Below are 24,515 nucleotides of genomic sequence, written 5' to 3' on the forward strand. Positions count from 1 at the left end.
GGATCTAGAAAAAATCTAATTGTTATTAAACCAGAAAATGTTGCTATTAGTAATCAAAAACAATTTCTAAAGCTAGGTCTTCTAAACATTAGATCTCAGCTGCTCAGTGAACCTAAACAAACAGATGAACTTGAGGAATTAACTAGCACTATGAGCACCATTCTCTCTGGATCATTGGATATTGTTGCACCCATTAGATTAAGAAAGGTCAGAGAGAAAAGTAAAGCACCATGGTACAACAATACTACGCATGTTCTAAAGAGAGAAACCCGTAATTTAGAGCGTAAATGGAAAAAAACTAACTTAGAGGTCTTTAGAATCGCATGGAAAGACAGTATGTCATGTTATATAAAGGCCCTAAAAGAGGCCAGGGCTGAGCATCTCCGCAAACTAATAGAAAACAACCATAACAATCCTAGGTTCTTATTTAACACCGTGGCTAGACTAACAAATAAACAGATGTCTCCTGAACAAAATAACCTGTTACAGTTTAGTAGTAATGATTTCATGAAGTTCTTCACTGAGAAAATAGAAAACATCAGAACCACAATTGTACACGTTCAATCCTCAATTGCGTCTTATAATTCAGCCTCAATTATCACCCCGCAAGAACAATTACAGTGCTTTACAACTATAGAACAAAAAGAGTTAAATAAACTTATCACTTCATCTAAAACAACAACATGTTTACTAGATCCTATACCAACTAAACTTTTGAAAGAAGTGTTACCTATAGTGGAAGAGCCTCTCCTCAATATTATTAACTCGTCTTTATCTTTAGGTCATGTTCTAAGAACATTTAAACTGGCAGTTATAAAACCTCTCATTAAGAAACCACAATTAGATCCACATAATCTAGCAAATTATAGACCCATTTCAAATCTACCTTTTATGTCTAAAATACTAGAAAAAAGCTGTGTCCGCTCAACTGGGCTCTTTCTTGCAAGAAAATGACATCTATGAAAAGTTTCAGTCTGGGTTCAGGCCGCATCATAGCACTGAAACTGCGCTTGTTAAAATCACAAATGATTTACTCTTAGCTTCTGACCAAGGCTGTATCTCAATACTAGTTTTACTTGATCTTAGTGCTGCGTTCGATACTATAGATCATACAATACTCTTAGATCGACTACAAAATTATACTGGTGTTCAAGGACAAGCATTAAGCTGGTTTAGATCGTATTTATCTGACCGCTACCATTTTGTTTATTTAAATGGAGAAAAATCGATCATAACTCCAGTAAGCTATGGAGTGCCGCAGGGATCTGTGTTAGGCCCTCTATTATTCTCAATATATATGCTGCCACTTGGAAATATTATAAGGAAACATGGAATTAGTTTCCATTGTTATGCTGATGACACTCAAATCTATATTTCATCACGGCCAGATGAAAACGCTAAATTATCCAAATTGACAGAGTGTGTTAAAGATATAAAAGATTGGATGACACGCAATTTTCTTTTATTAAATCCAGACAAGACAGAGGTAATACTTATCGGTTCAAAAAACCGCCCACAAAACCTCTCACAATACAACTTTAACATAGTAGGATGTCCTGTTACTTCATCCTCTACAGTAAAAGACCTGGGTGTTATATTAGACTGAATATTAGACATATTTCATATGTTACAAAAACAGCCTTTTTCCACCTTAGAAACATTGCTAAGCTATGTAATATCCTATCTGTTTCTGATGCAGAAAAGCTAGTTCATGCATTCATGACCTCGAGACTAGATTACTGTAATGCTTTGTTAGCTGGTTGTCCTGCATCCTCAATAAACAAGATACAGTTAGTCCAAAATGCCGCCGCTAGAGTTCTAACTAGATCAAGAAAATATGATCATATAACACCAATTTTATCATCACTACATTGGTTACCTATAAAGTTCCGTATTAATTACAAGGTATTGCTACTGACTTATAAAGCCCTAAACGGCTTAGCTCCAGTCTATTTAACGGATCTTCTATCGCCCTATAATCCATCGCGCTCTTTAAGGTCAGTAAATTGAAGGCTTTTGGTCATACCTAGGATATCCAGATCCACCAAAGGAGGGAGAGCATTTTCACATTTAGCACCAAAACTCTGGAATAGCCTTCCTGATACTGTTCGTTGCTCAGACTCGCTCTCCCAGTTTAAAACTAGATTAAAGACGCATCTCTTCAGCCAGGCATTCATATAATACTTTTAATCTTACAGTTAAATCCGACCTCTAGTTCATAAACGCCAGAGGAGAACTGGCCCCCGACTGAGCCCGGGTTCTCCCAAGGTTTTTTTTTTTTTTCTCCATTAGGTCACCTGATGGAGTTTTTCGGTTCCTTGCCACTGTTGCCTTTGGCTTGCTCAGTTGGGGATATTTGGGAATATTTAATTTAATTAATCAATCAACGATACTATTGATCAGCATAACCAAACGTGGACGTTCCACTAGAAACAAACATTGATGTATTGTTTTAATTTATTACTGTGAAGCTGCTTTGATACAACCTATGTTGTGAAAAGCGCTATTTAAATAAACTTTACTTGACTTGACTTGACTAAAGAGTGCACAGGAAATTTTGTCGCAGATGACCTTTTTAACAGCTTGCTTAGACTAAAGACTTAGACTCTGATCTGACATTTGAAGAAGTTACAAAAGCAGTGAATCAACTTTCATCTGGTCGTGCACCAGGAATCAATGGATTACCAGCAGAATTTGATAAAACTTTTTGGGGAATAATCTGAAGAGACTTTTTCAAAGTTTTACAAGAAAGCTATAAAGCTGAGGTTCTACCAAAAAAGCTGTCATCGAGCAGTGCTCTCTTTGATCCCAAAGAAGGGAGAACTTTGTCCGCTAAAAAACTGGAAACCAGTAGCTGTTTGATGTTCTGATTATAAAATCTTATCAAAGTGTTTGGCAAACAGACTTAAAGGTGTTCTTGATGTGTTAGTACAGACATATTGTATACCAAAAAGTTCAATTTATGATCATTTGTTTTTAATGAGAGATATCATGGATTATGCTGGAATATATAATGTTAATTTTGGTCTGTTTTCTCTGGATCAGGAGAAAGCTTTTGATCGTGTAGATCATATCTATCTTTTCAAGGTTCTTATGTGTTATGGGTTTGGAGAACGTCTTTTATCATGGATAAGAATATTATATACTGATGCTGTAAGCATGTGTAGCAGGACGCCGCATTGAGGTGAGAGCAAGCAACCTCCAAACGATATAGCTGACTATGCCACCCTGATAAACAGGGAAATATAAATATTAATGAATTTAACCACCTATAAAGGACACACAGGAACGTGGTTATCGAAAGGAGGGCCTGGGACGTGGATACCAAAAGATACAAAAAGTTTTATTGCAATCAACAAGCACTAATCTTAAAACATTAAAAGACTGAAGGAGCAGGTTACACATACAAACATAAAAAAAAAATAAAAAAACATGAAAAGGAGGCCGAGGCTTACCAATGGCAGGGAAACTAGTTTAATGAGCACAAGACTCCTATACCAGATATATATATATATATATATATATATATATACATCAATAAGGTCAAGCATAAACACACAGCACTCCGTGACAGAATCCCACCACCACACACGAGGGCCTATGAGCGGCAGGCCCTGAAGCCTCGGTTCCTATAACGAGAAACAAAATTAACAAAATGGTCTCCAAATAAACAAAACAAATAACAACAACAACAACAACTGAAACCTAAATAAAGTTAAGGAAGCAAAACATTTTATTAATAAACCAGAGAATCATGCATCAAACCACGCTGAGTTTAAGAAGGTAGAAGGGAGGAAAAGTGTGGACACTGTTTTGATGATGAGAGGTTTTATAAAGAAGAGATTAACGATGGAATAACATGCATTTTAACCTCATTAATGATGTGTGGGGAGTTGATGGTTTTATATGTGAAGCTGATGTTCAGGGAGGTTTTGTATTTAATTTATGAGTGTTCAGGAGTGTTTTTATTATTATTATTATTATTATCATTATTATTTAACTGTTCTATGGAAAATATAAATATATGAATGTTTTAACGGTTTTTACTTTAAAAAAAATATAGGTCTATTATGTTTATTTTTAAACATTAAAGAAGACCTAAAAGTCTCTCTCTCTCTCTCTCTCTCTCTCTCTCTCTCTCTCTCTCTCTCTCTCTCTCTCTCTCTCTCTCTCTCTCTCTGTCTCTCTCTCTCTCTCTCTCTCTCTCTCTCTCTCTGTCTCTCTCTCTCTCTCTCTCTCTCTCTCTCTCAGGGGAAGTGGGCGTCTCTGTCACGTTCAGCTCTTTATATTAAACATGTAACCAGGAAAGAAACACTCAAAACTCTTCTGAACACACACCGAGAGCTTCAGAAGAACTGAATCTACTAACAACAGAGAAGATCATTTAATAAGAGAGAAGAATGAAGATCATCTGGACTTTCACTCTGCTGATGATTCCTGGTAAGAATCTGAACTCAGAGTAAATCATGAAAAACAGCACAGAATTGATGAGGAGAGTCTTTAACTTCAGTTCATGTTGTTCTATTGACTGTTGAAGAAAGTTCATTTCTGTGTAAATTAAAGTGTTTTAATGCTGGTTTGTTGTAGGTGTCGTGAGCTCCGTGAGTGTGACAGGATATTCAGGAGGCGGAGTCACGATCAAATGCAGATATGATGAAGGATATACAGAGAATGTAAAGTATTTTTGTAAAGGTGAATGGTCAGAGTGCACAGACCAAATCAAGACTGATATTAAAGATAAATGGGTTCAGTCTGGAAGATTCTCTCTGTATGACAACACAAGTTCAGCAGTCTTCACTGTGACCATCAGAGATCTGGGAAGATTGGATTCTGACATGTACCATTGTGGAACTGAAAGGGTTGGAAAAGATCCCTCCATTGAAGTGAAGCTGAAGGTTTTAACAGGTGAGTATGTAACCCTGTATTATTATAATGTATTATGAAAAGGAATAAATTAAAGAGTGTTAAAATAATAAACTAACCAGAAATAAGACTGATCATCAGAGACAAATCAAAGTAAAATGTATGTTAGTGTGATGATAGACATCACAGTAATTATTCAATCACATTAAGTATAGATTGAAGTCCCGCCCCACCACGTTAGTTGCTGTACGGGGAAACCATTTTTTTTCTCTCGACGAGACTGAGATAAGCAGCAGCATAACTTGAGCACGAGCTGAAAAGAGGAGTCAAAGAAGATAAAAATACATATATGTATTTATTTCTTTGAAGTTTGGTGAGTACACATTTTGCAGTGTGTAAACAGTCGTATATGCAATCAGATATGTGCAACAATGTATTTGGGTGAGAGATAATGTGATACTGATGAGTTCTGGTGTATTAAAAGTTAGAAGAGGTTTGTTGGCTAAGCAATAATGTGTATGAGTTACAAGCAGAGCCGGATTAACGCAAAGGCAAACTAGGCACGTGCCTAGGGCCCGATTGGCGGGATGGGGCCCAGACAGAGGGACAAAAAAAATAAATAAATAAAAATAAATAAATGTTCAAATGTCCTATCTACAATTTATTTCAAAATTTATTAAATAACTAAAAATAGTGACGATGTTTATCTAAACCATAGACTGTTACATTATATCACATTAACGCGAGGCGCCAGCCAGTTAAGTCCGAGGGGACGTCAGCGGCGGTCAGGGGCGGTCAACGAACGCATCCATCAGGTGCTGCGAGTGCGAAGCAAAAGCCTAAATAGGCACGCAAAGAAGCACATTTCGTAATGCAGGTCATCGATTTTGGAGTGATTGCAATGTATTTTAAATATAAACTTGTGGGCTACTGTAGATCAGCGTCATTTCTGGAAAAATAATTCATCGCTTTGTTAGTCTACGAGTTTAAAAGAGCGCGAGCGTCATTAACGTGCCCAGACGCGACGCTTTGAATTTGCGCGTACAATGAATAACATCGCGTTGGGAGCTGACTAATAAAAAAGCTACAAAAGTAAAAGACAAGACGTTTGTATTCAAAGTTAAAAAACCAACACACTGCAACATTTTTAAATGTTTCAAATAAAAGATCTCATATCTATGGGTCTATCTTCTATATTCTGATGCTGATGATTAGATAATACCCTGACATCCTAGCCTATACGAATATTAGTTTAGAATTTTTTTTCTGCTCAGTAGCGATCGTATCTTTCTCTTCCACTTGATTTGTGTATAGCATATTTAAGGTAGCAATGCAATACATAATATCATATTACTGATATTAATAATATGACAATATCTGCAGTCAATATTGATTAAATGGGAGGGAAACATCCTGCCCATAACGTAGCTATGAAAACATTTATAAAAGCACGTTCATGTTCATCTACTGAAGTGCTATTCTGGAACTGTGAATAAACTGAATAAAACAGCAAAATAACAAGAAGAACAATAACATCTTCATTAAACAAAAAAGAGATTACCTTAGATAAAGTTTGATGTAGTAGGCTACCAGTAAAAAGTCTGGACCCATTACTATTTTTAATGTTTCTGAAAGAAGTTTCCTATTATGCTCTTCAAGCCTGCATTTATTGGATCAAAAATACAGAAAAACAGGAATATTCAGCAAGGATGTGTTAAATATATAAAAGTGATAGTGAAGACTTTTTTAAAACAACTTTTTAATAATCAAAAAATCCTGAAAAAAAGTATCACATGTTATAAAATAAATATTAAGCACCATTTCTAACATTTGATAATAAATCAGAATATTATAAAGTTTTCTGAAGGATCATGTGACACTAAATTCAGCTTTGCATCACAGAAATATATTTTAAAGTAAAATAGAAAACCATTATTTTAAATTGTAATAATATTTCACTATATTATTTTTCTGTATTTTTGATCAAATAAATCCAGGCTTGATGAGCATAAGAGACTTCTTTCAAAAACATTAAAAATAGTCATTTGTCCAAACTTGTGTACTGTGTAAGTAAAAATATACTAAATTTAAAATTAAATGTTGTATAAATAAAAAGGTTAGGAATCATATTTGTTTCAAGTGTTTTTTATTGGGGGTGGGGGGCCTCCAACATGAATTTTGCCTAGGGCCTCCAAATGTCTAGAACCGGCCCTGGTTACAAGTGTTCATGTTGTATGATGATGATATTTACTGTTAAATGTTTAGCAGGCCGACAAATGCTTCCTGTACTGTTGTACTAGAAACAGTGAATTGATATGATATGCTTGTGAACTTAATGTTGCCTGTGTATGTATATATATACAGGTCAGGGTTTTTTTTTCCATGCTGGAACTCAGAGGACGATGTAAGATGGCGTGTCAACCAACATGAGACGAACGCTGACTGAAACGAACAGTTGAATCTAACCCAGGAATCCGGTAGGAAAATTCCAATTACCTGCAAACGGAGCCACATTTACTTTAATTTTAATTCAAGAGACCGCTCAAAGTAATATCTTTGCGGAGACGGGACTATTTTCTTGTTTTTCCTTATTGTTTTTTGTACCACACGGAGTTTTGCAGAACTGTGGAATCGAATCATTTTCCCGGTGAATCTATCGAACTGAGCTATTTTGAACCGAATCACTTGAACTGAATCGAAATGAATCTTCCTGAACTGAGATTACTGAAGATTGGGGGGGGGGGGGCAAGATGGCGACTGAGTAACATCCCTGTGCCGAAGCTCTGCATTCATTATATAGTTGACAAAAGACTTAATATGTAAAAGGGCACATAGTAATAACTTATTTACTGATCTGAGAAAGTCTTTGTTCGTTCTTTTGTTTTTCTAACTTTTCAACGAGCGCGATGGAAGAAGATAAGCCTACTCGAGGTGCCATGCACTCATATGTGAAGAAATCTCTGGATGCCTCGTTCAAAGGGAATGACGCTAAGAATACATCAGGATGTAAAATTCCCCTTCCTGGAACTCCTCGACAGCCTGCCAAAAAATCAAAATTGGGTGAAAGAGCGGCGTCGGATATTCAGATGGTCTCTAATTCGAACCTGATGGAAGTTTTGGAGAGAGTTGAAAAAATGCAACTGGAATTTATGAATCGAATGCAATCCCTCGAGACGACCGTTCAAGTCAATACGGCCTCGTTAAACAGTGTGACTGAGGCGCTTGAGTTTATGAGCAATCAAATTGAAGAGGTATCAGGCAAGGTGAGCTCGTTGGAGAACAGGGTGGAATCACTGGAAAAGGAAAACTGCGTGCTACGTGATAAATGCGAGGAACTGGATGCCTATAAAAGGAGGTGGAATCTGCGAGTGTCCGGTATTCAGGAGCAGCGAGGAGAAGATGTTCGGAAAATTCTAATCGATTTATTTGGCAAAGTTTCTCCAGAGATCGCAGACCAGCTCGTCTACACGCTCGACATCGCCCACAGACTGGGCCCGCGCGCTGAGGGAGCTCGCGCAAGCCGTCGCATCATCGTGCAGTTTCTGTCACGCAACGTTCGAGATCAAATCTGGAGGGATGCCAGAACCGCGACCATTCTCAAAGAAAGGAAAATCCGAATTTTTTAAGACTTAACGCAAAGCACCAAAGACGCCAGGAACAAACTTTGGCCACTTGTGGAACGAGCAAGAAAGGAGGGGAAGAGAGCAGGCTTCAGAGGTTCCTTTGCATTGTAGCAACAATGGCATCTGCTTTTCAAATTAAGGAATCATGTGACGTCAAAACACATCGTCTGGTTAATAATTTCCCCAGAGGGACATTTGAGCCATAAAGAGGACCCTGTTTTTAAGACCCCCTTTGTAAAACCCCCCTAGTTCAGTATTGACTTACTGTGATTTTACAGCCTCAGGACATTCCAGAAGACACACACACACACACACACACCCCCACACACACAAAACCTCCTTTGAGTACAATTTCATGTAAAAATATGGCTCTTGAATGTATACCTTCCGATATGTATGTGTGTGATTAGCTTTGCTCTATAATAGAGATGTGGGTTGCTAAGAGTAAAATCTTTAATTCTAAATGTCCACTGAAAGAAGTTCCTCAATAGTGTCTGGTGGTAACCCTACCTCAGACCATAAAACTTTACGTTCGCGAGACATTCCAGAACACACACTTTGGACTTTGAAACAGATATTCCCCCACTCAACAAGCCACTAAATGTTGATATGTATTCCTATGTTTCTCAAGTGTCTTCACCTGCCATAACGGAAACACTGACAATTTTATTGTGTGTTTAATCAAGCTTTATTTGTGTGTAATGAGGCATATGAACGTAATGTTATGTGTGTCCAATATCTACCTGTAATTCTTGGTATCTGTCTGACCGTCCTGTTTTAATTCAACCAGTCCCGCACATAGTATTATCGTAAGATGTATTATTCTGTATGTATAATCTTAAGAGGAAATATTAATTATTTCGCTCAGAAGACATATGACACAAGGGGGCGTGTTGCTCTTTACACAAAGAAGACGTCTCCCCGCTACCTCTCGGAAGTTTTGATTCGCTATGTCACAAAACAAGGCGTAAACAAATTGTCTGTTAAAAGGAAGAGACCCCCACTTTTCCTTCTCTTCCTTCTTCGACCCCGCTGATTCCACTTCCTCTCTTCTCCGGTCGCTCTCATCCCGGACCTCATCCACGTGTAGCGCAGCTCCATGGCAACCAGCTGAACAGGCCTCGCCGTGGCCTCTGGGACACAAACCCCGCGCCATGTAAAAGCCTGCTGCCTTAGAAACCAAGATTTCTGGCCTCTTCCGCACGGAAGACGAACCTAATTTTCGCGGTAACTTAAATTCAAGTAAGCCTTTACATCGTCTTGCAAAACGACCCAGAAGATGAAGCCAGACGCAAACCAGCCGGACACGCGCGCCTCTTTTACAGCATCGCACTGAAAGAGCACAGAATACTGCAAGTATATTGAGTTGATAAAAGCGGTTCTATATAATGTTGCAGAGTTAGGCGAACTACTGCATTTTTTGTTATTCTAGTTTCTTATGTTCTAATTTATATCCTGTTTCATACCTAGTTCTTTAGGTATTATAATTCTTGTTTAATTTTGTATGTCTTTGTCTTTATTTTCTTTAAATGCCAGGGGTTTGAAAAACAACATTAAGAGGAAGGCTTTATTTTTGTTTTCTAAGAGGCACAAAGTAGATTTCTGTTTTTTCCAGGAAAGTCACTCTACATCTAAAGATGTCAAATTTTGGAGGTCACAGTGGGGCAATGATATCTGGTTGTCACATGGGTCAGAACATTCTGCTGGAGTAGGGATTATGAAGTATAATTTTAATGGTAACATTTTGGAAACCAGTATTGATCCTTCAGGACACTTCTTGTTAATGGTTGTTGTTGTCAATCATTTTATGTTGATTATTGTCAACATCTATGGTTACAACTCTGTTACAGAAAACTGTGCTTTATTTAACACCCTAGATCAAAAACTTTCATATGCTTTACGCAAATATCCTTCTGCTTTTCTTCTTTTAGGTGGTGATTTTAACATGGCAATGAATAACATGCTAGATAGGCACCCTCCAAGAAAAACAGTTTCCCCAAACTCAAATCTTGTAGCATTTATGGATAAATTTGACCTAGTTGACATCTGGAGAGAAATGTATCCGGACGTAATACAGTACACCTGGAGTAACAAAGACCATTCAAGGCAGTCAAGAATTGATTATTGGTTGATTTCTAAAACATTGAGTTGCAATAATATCTCTATTAATATCAGTAACAGCCCACTGACTGACCATAAAGCCATTTACATTTTAGTTAATTTATCACAAAATATCGCAATTAATGCCTGCAAACCGTCGCTCTGGAAATTAAATAGCTCCCTCCTTAAATATGAAAGGGCCAAACAACAGATTACTGAATTAATCCAAATTTACTGGGAAAGGGCTAAATCACAAAAAGCTTTTGGACGTAACTGGGAGCTTTTAAAATATGAATTAGGGAAATTTTTGAGAAAATTTGGAAGTAATATAGCAAAGCAAAATAGATTATTAGAGGATGAAGTTCTTTCACAACTATCTGCTATATCATTTAAGGAACCATTGAAAGATACTCAAAGCATTGAATATTGCAAACTTCAAAGTAAATTAGATGACCTCTATAGATCCAAAGCTAAAGGAGCCTACGTTAGATCCAGGAAAAAATGGCTGGAAGAAGGAGAGCAAAATTCAGCCTACTTTTTTAGGTTGGAAAGATCCAATGCTGCGAATGTTTCGGTTGATCGTCTCCGTACAAATGATAGAGTTCTGGAGAATCCTAGGGAAATAGCTTCTTTTTGCTCCCAATTCTATAATGACTTGTATACATCAAAATATTGTGACAGTTCAGCCAAATATTTTTTTGAATCTATTAATCAAAATAAAGTTATTCCTTTAGAAGATAAAGAAGCTTGTGATAATGATATATCCCAATCAGAAATTCTACAGGCTATTAAGAGTTTAAAAACTAATAAAAGTCCCGGCAGTGATGGTTTAACCTCAGAGTTGTATAAGATGTTTGCAGAGAGCTTATCCCCTTTCTTACTAAAGGTGTTTGAAGAAAGTCTGGAATCGGAAACTCTTCCACCAAGCATGACTCAAGGGGTCATCACTTTGATACCCAAACCAAATAAAGATAAAGAATGTTTAGAAAATTGGAGACCGATAACCCTCTTGAATAATGATTATAAAATTATAGCTTTAATTTTAGCAAAAAGAATTAAAAATGTCCTTAATTGTATTATCGATGAATCACAATCAGGTTTTATGGAAAAACGTCACATTACGAATAATGTAAGATTAGTCCTAGATATTTTAGATTACGAAGAACTCATCCCTAATGATAGCTATTTGCTTTTCCTAGACTTCTACAAAGCCTTTGACTCACTTGAGCACAATTTCATATTTCAAGCCATTACCAAATTTGGGTTTGGAGATTCGTTTTGTAGAGCCGTCAGGACATTGTATAGAAATAATAATAGTGTTATTAAATTAAAATTCGGAACCTCACCAAGATTCAATCTGTCACGCGGAGTAAGACAAGGCTGTCCGATATCTCCATATTTATTCTTGCTTGCCTCGCAATTTTTATCTCTGCACATTTCCAGTAGTAATTTACAAGGTATTACAATTGACGATAGACAAATTATTATTAGCCAGCTGGCTGATGACACCACTTTGTTTTTGAATGATGCCTCTCAAATCCCTTTAGCTTTAAGATTGATTGATTCCTTTTCCAGAGCTTCGGGTCTGTACCTAAATATTAAAAAATGTGAGTTAATGTCAATCAAAAGCTGTAATGTTCCCTCTATATGCAATATCCCTGTTAAAGATCAAGTAACATACTTAGGAATTGTAATTCATAAAGACCAAAAAACAAGATGTAAACTAAATTTCGATCCTCTAATATTGAAAACCCAAAAGAAACTCAATTCTTGGCTGCAGAGAGACTTGTCGATACGAGGAAGAATTCTACTCTCTAAAGCTGAAGGATTGTCGAGACTAACGTATGCAGCTCTCTCCCTGGAGGTTGATAAAGGAACATTAAAAAAGGTTGATAGCATGTTAAATAATTTTGTTTGGAAAAATAAAACCCACTTTATTAGAAAATCAGTACTGATGAATTCAATAAAACAGGGAGGATTTGATTTTTTAGATTTTACTACCTTAAACAACACTTTTAAAATTAATTGGCTTAAAAATTCCCTCAATAATCCCTCTTCACTTTGGAATATCATCCCTAATTATATTTTCTCAAAAGTAGGTGGCCTGAATTTTCTCTTACTTTGTAACTATAATGTTACAAAGATCCCTGTCAAACTCTCTAATTTTCATAAGCATATGCTCTTGGCATGGTCCCTAATATACAAACACAACTTTTCCCCACACAGATATTACTTATGGAACAATAAGGATATTCTCTACAAGAATAAATCACTTTTTTTTGACAACTGGTTCAAAAACGACCTTCTTTTAGTTGGACAGCTTTTTAATTCACAGGGCAGACTTTACACCTATTTAGATTTTTTACAGAAATATAAAATTCCTATATCTGCTAATGAATATGCTATTGTTTTCAATTCAATTCCCTCTGGAGTGTCTTTTCTGTTGCAAGGTTCTACATTCCCATGGCCATGTACTTACTCTTTGAACCTAACTGACACAATGATTGGAAATGTATGCTTTTCTGTAGAGCAACAAAAAAGAAATTATAAAATTAGAGCTCTCTTCCAGAAAGAAATAATGACAATTCCTTATGTGATACCATACTGGAATAATATTGTAGAGAATTTACCGTGGGAAAAAGTATGGTCATTGCCTCATAAGTATCTGCTTACCAATAAAGTAAAAGAAATAACATTTAAATTAATCCACAAATGTTACCCATCCAAAGCCTTTCTTAAGAAATATAAGTCAGACATTGAAGTGAATTGCTGTTTTTGTCACTCTCCTGAGGAAGATGTCATTCACTTGTTTTGGCAATGTACCCACACTGAGAAATTTTGGTCAGATTTGTTAATTTTTATCCAATCTTATTTTGTAAGTGACTTTTCTTTCTGTTTTAAAGATGTTTTCTTTGGCTTGTTTGACTACCCAAAAGAGAAAACAGGACAATATTACATAATTAATTTGTGCTTCCTACTAGCTAAATTTCACATACATAAGCAAAAATTTACTGGCTCTAAACCTCTCTTTTCTCTATTCAAAGATGATCTAGACAAATACATGGAAACTATCCAAAACTCTGTTAATCCCAAAGCAATGAAAACTGTATCTCTATATTCATCCTTTTTGTCCTCTTAAGGTAAATGCATTGCATTGTTTTTTTGTTACCCTGGCAATTATTTGTGTCTGTGTATCCTTTTTGTCTTTTTTTTTTTCATGTTTATCTGTATTGCTTTAATGCTGTGTAATGTTTAATAAAAAAAAAAAAAAAAAAAAAAAAAAAAAACACTGATTCATCTAGTAATGAAAAAAAAAAAAAAAAAAAAAAACTGAGATTACTGAATCGAACTGAATTTTTCTGAATGGAATCTTTGCACTGAAGTCTTTTGGACTGAATGTATTGAACCAAACCTTTTGAGTTTTATTTACCAAATTGAATGTACTGAACAGAGTTATTGAACAGAATCTATTGACTCAAAAATTCTTGAATTGTTCTTGTAACATTTTGAATTTCAAGGAGATATATATATATTTTTTTTCCTGTTGAGTTAACTGAGGTTGTCAAAAGTTAAAATTGCGAACTTGTTATACGATTGCAGTCTAACTGAATTCTATAGTTATTGGGTGCACCCAGATTAGTATGCATAATTCATGTATTGCATTTTGATTGAGTTTCTTTGTCATTACAATCTATTAATCAACTGACACTGAGAATATTGTTAAATTTCTTTCTTTTACTTTCATTCTCATTTAATTCTCTACAAGGAATCAATTTATTTCCAATACAGATTTATTTACTCACAAATTTAGGCTGTTTAATTTGTGCCTTCCAAGCCGAACCTACTGGCCTATAGATTGTTAATGGAGATGACAATTTTGCAATTATACTGCCTTGATTAATGCTTGATTTGCTTTAAAGTGATGTAACCTAAATAGTAATAATGCTTTTGCTTAAGTAAATGTATGTAACCCAATTACTAATACTGCACAGAATATGTATTGTGTGAGTTCACTATTATTAAGAAAACTACTTACTTGCATGAAATGTATGTATTGACTTATTTAGAGTAGAAAGCACTTATGTATTAGAAATAGTTTTATGATAAATGGAAAATGTATTAGTTAAGGTACACTCACCTAAAGGATTATTAGGAACACCTGTTCAATTTCTCATTAATGCAATTATCTAATCAACCAATCACATGGCAGTTGCTTCAATGCATTTAGGGGTGTGGTCCTGGTCAAGACAATCTCCTGAACTCCAAACTGAATGTCAGAATGGGAAAGAAAGGTGATTTAAGCAATTTTGAGCGTGGCATGGTTGTTGGTGCCAGACGGGCCGGTCTGAGTATTTCACAATCTGCTCAGTTACTGGGATTTTCACGCACAACCATTTCTAGGGTTTACAAAGACTGGTGTGAAAAGGGAAAAACATCCAGTATGCGGCAGTCCTGTGGGCGAAAATGCCTTGGTGATGCTAGAGGTCAGAGGAGAATGGGCCGACTGATTCAAGCTGATAGAAGAGCAACTTTGACTGAAATAACCACTCGTTACAACCGAGGTATGCAGCAAAGCATTTGTGAAGCCACAACACGCACAACCTTGAGGCGGATGGGCTACAACAGCAGAAGACCCCACCGGGTACCACTCATCTCCACTAAAAATAGGAAAAAGAGGCTACAATTTGCAAGAGCTCACCAAAATTGGACAGTTGAAGACTGGAAAAATGTTGCCTGGTCTGATGAGTCTCGATTTCTGTTGAGACATTCAGATGGTAGAGTCAGAATTTGGCGTAAACAGAATGAGAACATGGATCCATCATGCCTTGTTACCACTGTGCAGGCTGGTGGTGGTGGTGTAATGGTGTGGGGGATGTTTTCTTGGCACACTTTAGGCCCCTTAGTGCCAATTGGGCATCGTTTAAATGCCACGGCCTACCTGAGCATTGTTTCTGACCATGTCCATCCCTTTATGACCACCATGTACCCATCCTCTGATGGCTACTTCCAGCAGGATAATGCACCATGTCACAAAGCTCGAATCATTTCAAATTGGTTTCTTGAACATGACAATGAGTTCACTGTACTAAAATGGCCCCCACAGTCACCAGATCTCAACCCAATAGAGCATCTTTGGGATGTGGTGGAACGGGAGCTTCGTGCCCTGGATGTGCATCCCACAAATCTCCATCAACTACAAGATGCTATCCTATCAATATGGGCCAACATTTCTAAAGAATGCTTTCAGCACCTTGTTGAATCAATGCCACGTAGAATTAAGGCAGTTCTGAAGGCGAAAGGGGGGTCAAACACAGTATTAGTATGGTGTTCCTAATTATACTTTAGGTGAGTGTATATGTTACAGACGATTAAGAGGAGAAAGAAGAGAAAGAGAAGACGAAGGCACTGTCAAAGGTTACGGCGTAAGCAACTGAGGGCTGTGGTGAAGGAGTTGGCAGAACTCCATTTGATGATGTCAGAAGAGAGTCTGGAACCTGCACTGGGAAGCCTGCGTATAAAAGACTGAGAGAGAGACTGAATTGGTGGAGACTGAATAGCGCAGTGTCCCTCGACGCCTGATACCAGCTGATTGTACCTTAATTGAAACTTATTATTGTAACTTTACTATTGTACTTTTATATAACTTTTGTTAACTTTAATAAAACTTATATTATATTATTGGCAAGACATTGTCTACCAGAGTGGTAATTGAAATGCCTTAAGCAGGAACTGACCACAGGGAAGTCTACTGAACAGTTTGTAAGTATCTTTTGAATGCTTATAGCATTGTCCAGGTTCGACTTTCCTTACCTACCTGAGAATAATAAATAAATAGGTAGAAGGTGTAAAGATTAAAGGACACACCATAAAACAAGATAAATATTAGTATATTATCAGTGCCTGTCAATCAACGCGGGTGTTACAAGTAACTGAGACCCTCAAACTCATGATGATCTCCACAACATCACAATACTCAACACTGACTGTAATAACAGACGTTCACATGTGTAACTCATTACAGGCGCCATCAACAACCTTTTTGTCTCTTGATGTAAGATTTACACTCACAATCATGACTTGCATTAATAAAATGCTGCAGCAAAGTGAGCAGATATGTTTTTATAGAACAAACGACACATAATCTGGGTTTGTGTTAATTACTGACGTTCACATGTGAAACACATAACAGATGTGTTTGTCATTAAATTAAGATGAAATATCATTACTGACTTGATTTTTTAAACAATAATACTGGGTTTGTGTTTAACAGGTCAACAAAACATGACTGTAAGTGGATATTCAGGAGGAAACGTCATTATAAACTTCAAATATGAGATTCAAGAAGAGAATCCTGTGATAGACGTCTGTAAAACTGCAGATCAGTGTTTTACTGTAATAAACACTAACAGAACAGCAGAATGGAAACATGACAGACGATTCTCCATTTATGATGACGGATCTGCAGGACTCTTACTTCTGTTTATCAGAGATCTGAATGAGAACGACTCTGGAGAATATAAGATTATAGTCAAAGTTTCTGAAGATTACAGTTTCTTCTCTGAGTTTAATCTGGACATTAAGAAGGGTGAGCTGCTTTCAGTCATTTATGCATTATTTGACAGAATCCATGAATATATCTGGTGATTGTAACATTGCTGCACTTTATCTGGATCTTAAACAGAGGATTGTTGTGTGAAGAGCATCAGTCTATCAGCTTCTGCAGGAGGATCTGTGAACATCAGCTGCAAATACCCACAATCCCACATTCGTGATGTGAAGTTTCTGTGCTGGAGATCTAGAGCTGATCTCTGTGCTAATGAGACGTCTGTGAAGGAGAGCAGAAGATGGAGGGATGAGGGAAAGATCCGGCTGTATGATGACAGAGAACAGCAGCTCCTGACGGGAAGCATCAGTCATGTGACTGAAGAAGATTCAGAATACTGGTGTGGAGTTCAGTCTGATCAAGGACACAAGATCTTCATCACACGAGTCCTGATCAGCATTACAGGTACGGATGATTTTCTCAGTGATGTGTGTCTTGCATCATGTTGCTTGAATGTGGAAACAGAATGAAGAACCAGGTTTATTCTGTTCTTGTAGATTTGCACACAGGAGTATTTTAATGTAGAAGTAACATGATGTCTAATAGAACGAATTCACAAACCACAGTTACAAAAGAGGAAGTGTCCTCACTAATCTGAGCTGCAGTCAGTATTACTTCAGTCTCTGCAGTTAAAAGTGTTTAGATCTATGGTGCTGTTCTGCAAATTCACTGGTCACGTGTTTGTGATAGTTTTATTCGTCATGTCACTCTTTATATGTATAATGTAATCGGTTCATTTGAAACATCAGTTGATGTTCAGATGTTTTTGTAGCCTGGGTGCCAGCCCGAACCCCGCCCACAACATTGTTTGGTCGGGAAGTTCGGTCTGGACTCGATCCGTTGAGGAGTAATTATGCTCAGCTCCCAGAAGGCCAAGCCAATCAAATTGCCAAGGCGGGCTTTAATCGATGATGGACAGATGATCTGCGGTTACGTAATCACCCACGTCACCAAAGAGCGCTTGGGTTGAACTGGTTTTCAACAAAGACGACTGCAGCTGGAGAATTGAGATGTTTAGATTCCGCTATCACGTCTGTTATAAAAGAAATCGACAGCGCATTCATTTTATAAAGACGAACAGAGACCTGCAATCAAGGCATTTGTCGATGGGAAAGATGTCCTTCCTACGGGATTCGGCAAAAGTTTAATTTATCAGCTGACTCCGATGGTCGCTAAGAAGATGGGACGCAATGAAAACGCTGTGGTCATTGTGGTTTCTCCTTTGGTCACACTCATGGAGTGCTTTATTATTACTTTCCTCATTACTTTACTACTTCTTCCTGCGTGTGTGCAGGTGAGCTCTGTTGACAACTATGCGTCGCTCACTGCGTTGCTCTGATTGGTTGTAGGTCTATCCGCTTGAGTGCAGAGTTTTTTTTTTTCCTGGCTCGGTTAAGACACGCCTCATAATGAAAGCCCTATGGAGCAATATCAGACTCACATTCTGCCTAGAATATGAGTATGACGAAGTCAGGCTAATGGTTTTTGTCCTGTTCTGGTACATTCATATTCTCATTTCTTACCGTTTGGGGAAACTCTGTTATAGATTGTGTTGTAGATGTAGATCAGGGGTGCTCAATCCTGTTCCTGGAGATCTGCAGAGTTCAGATCCAACCCTGATCAAACACACGTGTCTGTAATGATCAAGGGCTCCTGAAGATCTTCATTAGCTGGTTCAGCTGGGTTTGATCAGGGATGAAGCTGAACTTTGCAGGAAGACAGATCTCTGGGAAAAGAATTGAAGACTCCTGTAGTAGATCAACCATTGATGAAGATACTGAAGTATCTACATGTCATATTCTTGAAGAGCTACAGCAGTGTGTGAACTCAGGAACTGGGCATCTGAACAAAGTGTGAAAGTTTGTGGTCATTTGGTGTTGCATCATTAGTGTGGCGATTTGGACAGTATTACCACAGTCTTTTTCACTTTAGTGTTGTAATTTGGATACATTTGTAGCGACAATGACTTGTTTTAGGGAATTACTAACTCAAATTAGGGGTAATATTCATAAGATGATGAATATATATATATCGCATACACAAATTAAATTATCCTAAATAGGGAATAGGCTAAACCTCACCGTATATGAATAATTAACACGATTGCTTGTAGTAACCATTCATACAGGTCGGTAAAATCATATCAATTATCAGGGTAAATTTTAATTGTAATTCAAATTCAGTTATCACGCAAACTGTCCGTCCAGCGAACTGTATGCAAGATTTCCTTATCAAAACTTACCGGCCTGTAAACAACGACAATAACCTTCCTCTGGCCACAAGGAATGATATTTTCGTGTTTAGGCACTTTAGATATCTCAAGAGTAAAACCAAGTAGAGCTTTGTAGCTTAAATCAATTTTCAGGGACTTCAAGTTATGGAACAATGAGACAGAATCAACTCAAAGGATTATGGAATTTAATAAAACAAACTAAGGATTACATACTACTTAAATCACGCAGGAGTAACTATGCATAGCAAAACAAACAATACAAAATGATTGAAATACAAAATATTGGAGAGAGAGAGAGAGAGAGAGTGAGAGTGAGAGTGAGAGTGAGAGAGAGAGAGAGAGAGAGAGAGAGAAATCTTCTCAGGGCAAAACACTTCAAACAGTTACTTCAAATGATACCCAAAGGCTTTTAGGAAGTTCTAGACAACCTTAAAACAGCATTTTCTTTTCAGATTGCGTTATTGAGACTGTACTTGCTTTGATATGGCCCCTTTTGTGCAGCTGGTTTGAAAGGATGCGTGGAGCCGCATGTCCGAAGTTTCGTCCGGCCGGAGTTGGATGATGCGATAACTCAGCTGCACCCCGACGTAAACTTTGCCAAAAGATGATTAGTCTTAAATTCGTTTCGTTCGTGAATACACTGAACGAAGTAAAAATGTTACTGCCTCACATTTTTTAGTTAAGTTTGTTACTGTTTTTTGATTCCTACCTGAGAATAATAGGGGATTGTATAGGCGGAACTAATTAGCGCCGATCTTGTTTTCCGCACGTAATTAAAAGGAACACAATCCCTGAAGTGAAGCGCTAAAAACATAGCATGACAAGAGCTCTCCAAGTTAAGTAAATATTAAGAATATAAACATATCTGGATGTATTATCTAAGAAGAAAGAAGACAAGGAAGAAGACTTTAAGTTTAGCCCCTCTTAAGTAGAAAGCAGCCTACGAGGTATGTTTCTTTTGTATCCGGTTTCTGTGATATATTTCATGTGCATAGCTTGTGTTAACTAAGTGTGTAACTATAGTGGCATAATCTGAATTCAAGACATACATGCATTTTATTTATAGTATCCTTTTATTTTTGCTCTTTTTCACCCAGTTCTCACGGGTGGACATGATATGCTGTAGAAATAAAACCCCGTTTTTTAAACAAGACCTCGTGCTTCGTGTTGACTACTAGAGGGAGCTACAAAAAACATCAAACTGAGGTAGATAAAAAGAAAAAGACTTAGAATAAAATGAAATTAGAAAACAAACGAAGAGCTCCGGTTGGAGCTTGTAGTGAAGAAGTGGACCTCTCTCTGGTGGAAGACTGCGCCAAACAGAGTGTGGTTCCGTGTTTTGAAGGAGCTAAGCCACGCCTTTCTCACGTGCCTAAACCAATCGTTTGGGAGGATGTGTGGCGGTAAAATTTCTTTTGTTCACGAAGTACATGCCCTCTGGGACGATGTGCAGAGTAGACAGAACTTGGTCATAATGCACTTATAAACTGGTATTAATGAAAGAATGCATCATTTTGTACACTGTGTTAAGGATTCAACATCGTCGGATCTTTCTGATCAAAACCATACCACGAACGGTAATTCTGTGAGCTCATAACAAGAAGATACATGATTCTTCATAATTGAAAGCATTTCACGTTTGATTTTATACCATAAAGCTTATAGTTATAACAATATCGTGAAACACAACAAGAAATGTCTGCATCATGGGGGAATCCCCGGGAGACCCCAGCGGGATCTCAGCCAGAGTGGCGCCTTTGCATGTCCCAGTCGAAGGGTAAAACAGGATGCTCTTTGTTTACTCAGGAAGAAACAGAGCTGTGTTCGCGAATCAGAATCCAGTAAGCTAATCAAGTGGCAGACACCATTTGCTTTGTGTCACAATCCAGGAAGAACAAAGTTGTGTTTGTAGATTAGAATCCAGTAATTTAATCAAATTCAGGACTGACCATCTGCTTTGTGTTACACATTACAAGTGCAGATTTCAGTATTTCTGTTAGTCCACTTTACCACACTTGCACTACAGTTAAAACTGAAGTTAAGGGTGCTTACAGATTAAAAGATTATTATTATTATTATTATTATTATTATTATTAATGGTTTGTTTTTTTGTCCTTCATTTGTGCTGTTTTGTTTTATTCACAGTGAGAAAACGTGCTTATTAATAAGTTCCTCAAACTTAAATGAACAGCTTGTGGTTTTGTTTTCTGGGTGTCTGTGCATCAGAAAACATGAATTATGGGTAGAGAAATGACATCAGTAACCATTAAAAGACATGATGTCAAGATCTGTGTCTTGTGCAAAATTGTTTTGAAAAAATTAAAATCTTTCGGAAAAAAAAATATCTCTCCATTTTCCTATTGTTTTGGATACAGATGTTCTAAAAACGACATCATCACCATCATCATCATCATCGGCTTCTGTTTTCAAAACTTCCACATCTAACTTCACATCAGTGTCGCCTAACATGTCAACAGTTGCCCTTGTGCTGAAATATAAACATACAATCTGATATTTAGCTCAAAGTGATCCGATTCTCTTATTATTATCTCTAGTTTTTTCAGGCTCTTCTCTGATCGTTCCTCTGGTTCTGGTTCTTCTGGTTCTGATCATCGCTGGACTCTTATTACTGTTTCTCTGTAAGAAGTATCAGTCTCAAGGTAAAACTCCTTCCTAACTACTTTAGATATAGAAACTCTCCATTTATACTGAGATTAAAACAAAGATTTGTTTTTCTAATTTGAATATGTCATTTACTAAACACATAATTGTTGAAATGTGAATAATGTTATTAATTAAAGGACGCTTGTTTTTGGCAGGTGGTGATTCGTCGTCCCAGACTGGACCAGGGAAACATGAAGTTGTGAGTCCAGTTACTGTGTAAAATGTTTAACTAAACGTCTAATGCCTTCCATCTATACAATCTTCAGAGCTGTAAATAATTTATCTGTAAATAATAATGACATTATTTATTTTCTCTCTATTCTGATTTTTTTTAAAGGCAAAGTTGAATCATTCCAGACCTGATCATGACAAACACAACTATTATTATATTGAATCGAGTGATGCTGAGAATGAGAATGTAACGGTAAGTGTTGTAAGTGTTTCCTACAGAAGACTAAACTCTCTTCACCTTTAGCCAAAAGGAATTAATCGCTCAATGTCAGTGTGACCATATCTATATTGACAAAGAATATGGAAATTTAAATAACACACTCCTGTTTTTACTTTATCTTCATTCATAAAGGCTGCTCAACTTGATGATTGTAAACCCGAACTGGACTCGTCTCTGTATGAAAATCTTCCAGCAAGTAAGAATACCCACTAGATAGAGACAAAACCCAATCTACTAGCCTTTCCTCTTGACACATGTTGTTGATGCTTTTATTTAAATATTTCATTATTAATGGTTTCACTTTCTTTCTTATTCAGACTAACAAGAAGAGGCTGTAGTGTTTTGGACATTGGGCATTTTGGACAATATTACATCCTTTATGCATAAATTTGTGGGTCGAGCAGTGAATGATTGACAGAAGTGTCATGACATATAACTTTAGTATTTTAAGGATAATTTTATAGATGGATGCCTGCCGAGTTAACACGCATAGGTTTAGTTACCTATGATCACACGCGTGAACTCGGCAATCGACTACTTTGGGCTTCAACCGAAAACAGGATGTAAATACAGGTATTTGCGCTGGCTTAAATAACATCATTTTTATTCATATCTTTCACATCTACTGCAGTCAGATTCACCCGTGATCACTCTGAAGGAATCACTCACATTTTCTGTGCACTTGTAACGACACATCAAGGATGTTAAGAGGCTAAACGCAGGTTTAATACTTGCCACATTGAAGTCAACAGGGTGCAAATTTTAAAAAGAGGATAACATGGTGTAGGCAACACCGATTTTTGTTGTTGTTCTCTGTATTGACAGCACTCCAAATGTACAAAAAAATGAGCTCAATGTTAAAATTGACCGGAGTTCTCCTTTAATAAATTTATGTAAAAGTGTGTATTTTTTTTATATATATATAAATAAAGTGATTTTACTTTATGCTTTTTTATCATGTATGAATCTTATTTCATTTAGATTATTGTTTTTAACCATGATAATCCATATTGTTCATGTTTCCAATAATAGGCAGCAAAAAATAAGTCTCTAGTTGTAAACTTCCACACTTTTCTGACATTCAATAAATCAGAATAACAGCATAACAGATATTAAAGACCATTGCACTTAGAGATTGCTAGAGGAAAAAAATAGATCAAACTAGATAAGATTATTAATTTAAGGATTACTGCAGAAAATTACACTCGTAATCTTGCTGTTGTTTGGAACAGCAAAAAAAAAAATCTTTAATATATAGCAACTTACGTTTCAACTTGAAGTTAGTTCGTATTCCTTCTACGAAGATGAAAACATCTCAGGTTACGACTGTAACCCTAGAACCCCTTTCAGTTCCCTGTCCCCAGCTGACGGTTACAATCATGGCATCACGTGTTTGGGCATTCAGAACACTGAAGCAGCTTTTGTGGATAGTTAATTTTCCAACTGCTGGAACATGACTATCTCAGCGCTGAGATCGAGACTTGCCTTCATCCATGAAGGTGGAGTCCCCATTTCCCATTCCCATGTGCGAGCAAAGGGTGCTCCGGCATCTCAGCCAGTTGGGTCTTCGGGTCAACTGGGAAAAGTGCAAACTCGCCCCCGTACAGAGGATCTCTTTTCTCAGTATGGAGCTGGACTCGGTCCACCAGACGGCACGCCTCACAGAGGAACGTGTCTGGTCAGTGCTGAACTGCTCAAATACTGTCAAGAGCTGAACAGTGGTCCCACTGAAACTTTTTCAGTACTTGGTATTGAGAAACGGCTGCAGATTCAAATTCGCCGCCATTACGTTTCCGCTGTTTAGTCATGCCCACAACAGTTAGCTGATCAGTCGACTTTGGATCTGTATCAAGGGCAAGCGGGAGATTTGAATTCAGCCTACTCTCGTGAAGTGGATTGTGAGATTAACAGTAGTTCAAAGCAATCGTATTCGTCGAGAGCAGCAGCCCTGTTTGTCAGTCAGTCCGTTTGGATCTA

General features: G+C 37.2%; 1 protein-coding gene across 1 annotated transcript; it reads left to right on the top strand.

Annotated features, from left to right (window-relative positions):
- The first annotated feature begins 4,313 nt into the window (after positions 1–4,313).
- On the top strand, positions 4,314–23,477 carry LOC308688683 (polymeric immunoglobulin receptor-like). Its single transcript, XM_081361920.1, has 9 exons — positions 4,314–4,440; positions 4,588–4,905; positions 16,858–17,172; positions 17,269–17,595; positions 21,979–22,083; positions 22,243–22,286; positions 22,425–22,511; positions 22,671–22,734; positions 22,856–23,477. Exons 1-9 carry the CDS (start codon positions 4,401–4,403, stop codon positions 22,858–22,860), a joined length of 1,305 nt encoding a protein of 434 aa, XP_081218046.1. The 5' UTR covers positions 4,314–4,400; the 3' UTR covers positions 22,861–23,477.
- The last annotated feature ends 1,038 nt before the right edge of the window (positions 23,478–24,515 follow it).

The sequence above is a fragment of the Scardinius erythrophthalmus genome (genome assembly GCF_964197995.2).
Source record: "Scardinius erythrophthalmus genome assembly, chromosome: 3".
NCBI classification, from domain to species: Eukaryota; Metazoa; Chordata; class Actinopteri; order Cypriniformes; family Leuciscidae; genus Scardinius; species Scardinius erythrophthalmus.

Bases quoted from the DNA above. Each gene is read 5' to 3' on its own strand.
- LOC308688683 (XM_081361920.1), top strand. From the start codon at position 4,401: ATGAAGATCATCTGGACTTTCACTCTGCTGATGATTCCTG. The intron at 4,441-4,587 runs GTAAGAATCTGA...GGTTTGTTGTAG, and splicing joins CACTCTGCTGATGATTCCTG to GTGTCGTGAGCTCCGTGAGT. The intron at 17,596-21,978 runs GTACGGATGATT...TATTATCTCTAG, and splicing joins AGTCCTGATCAGCATTACAG to TTTTTTCAGGCTCTTCTCTG.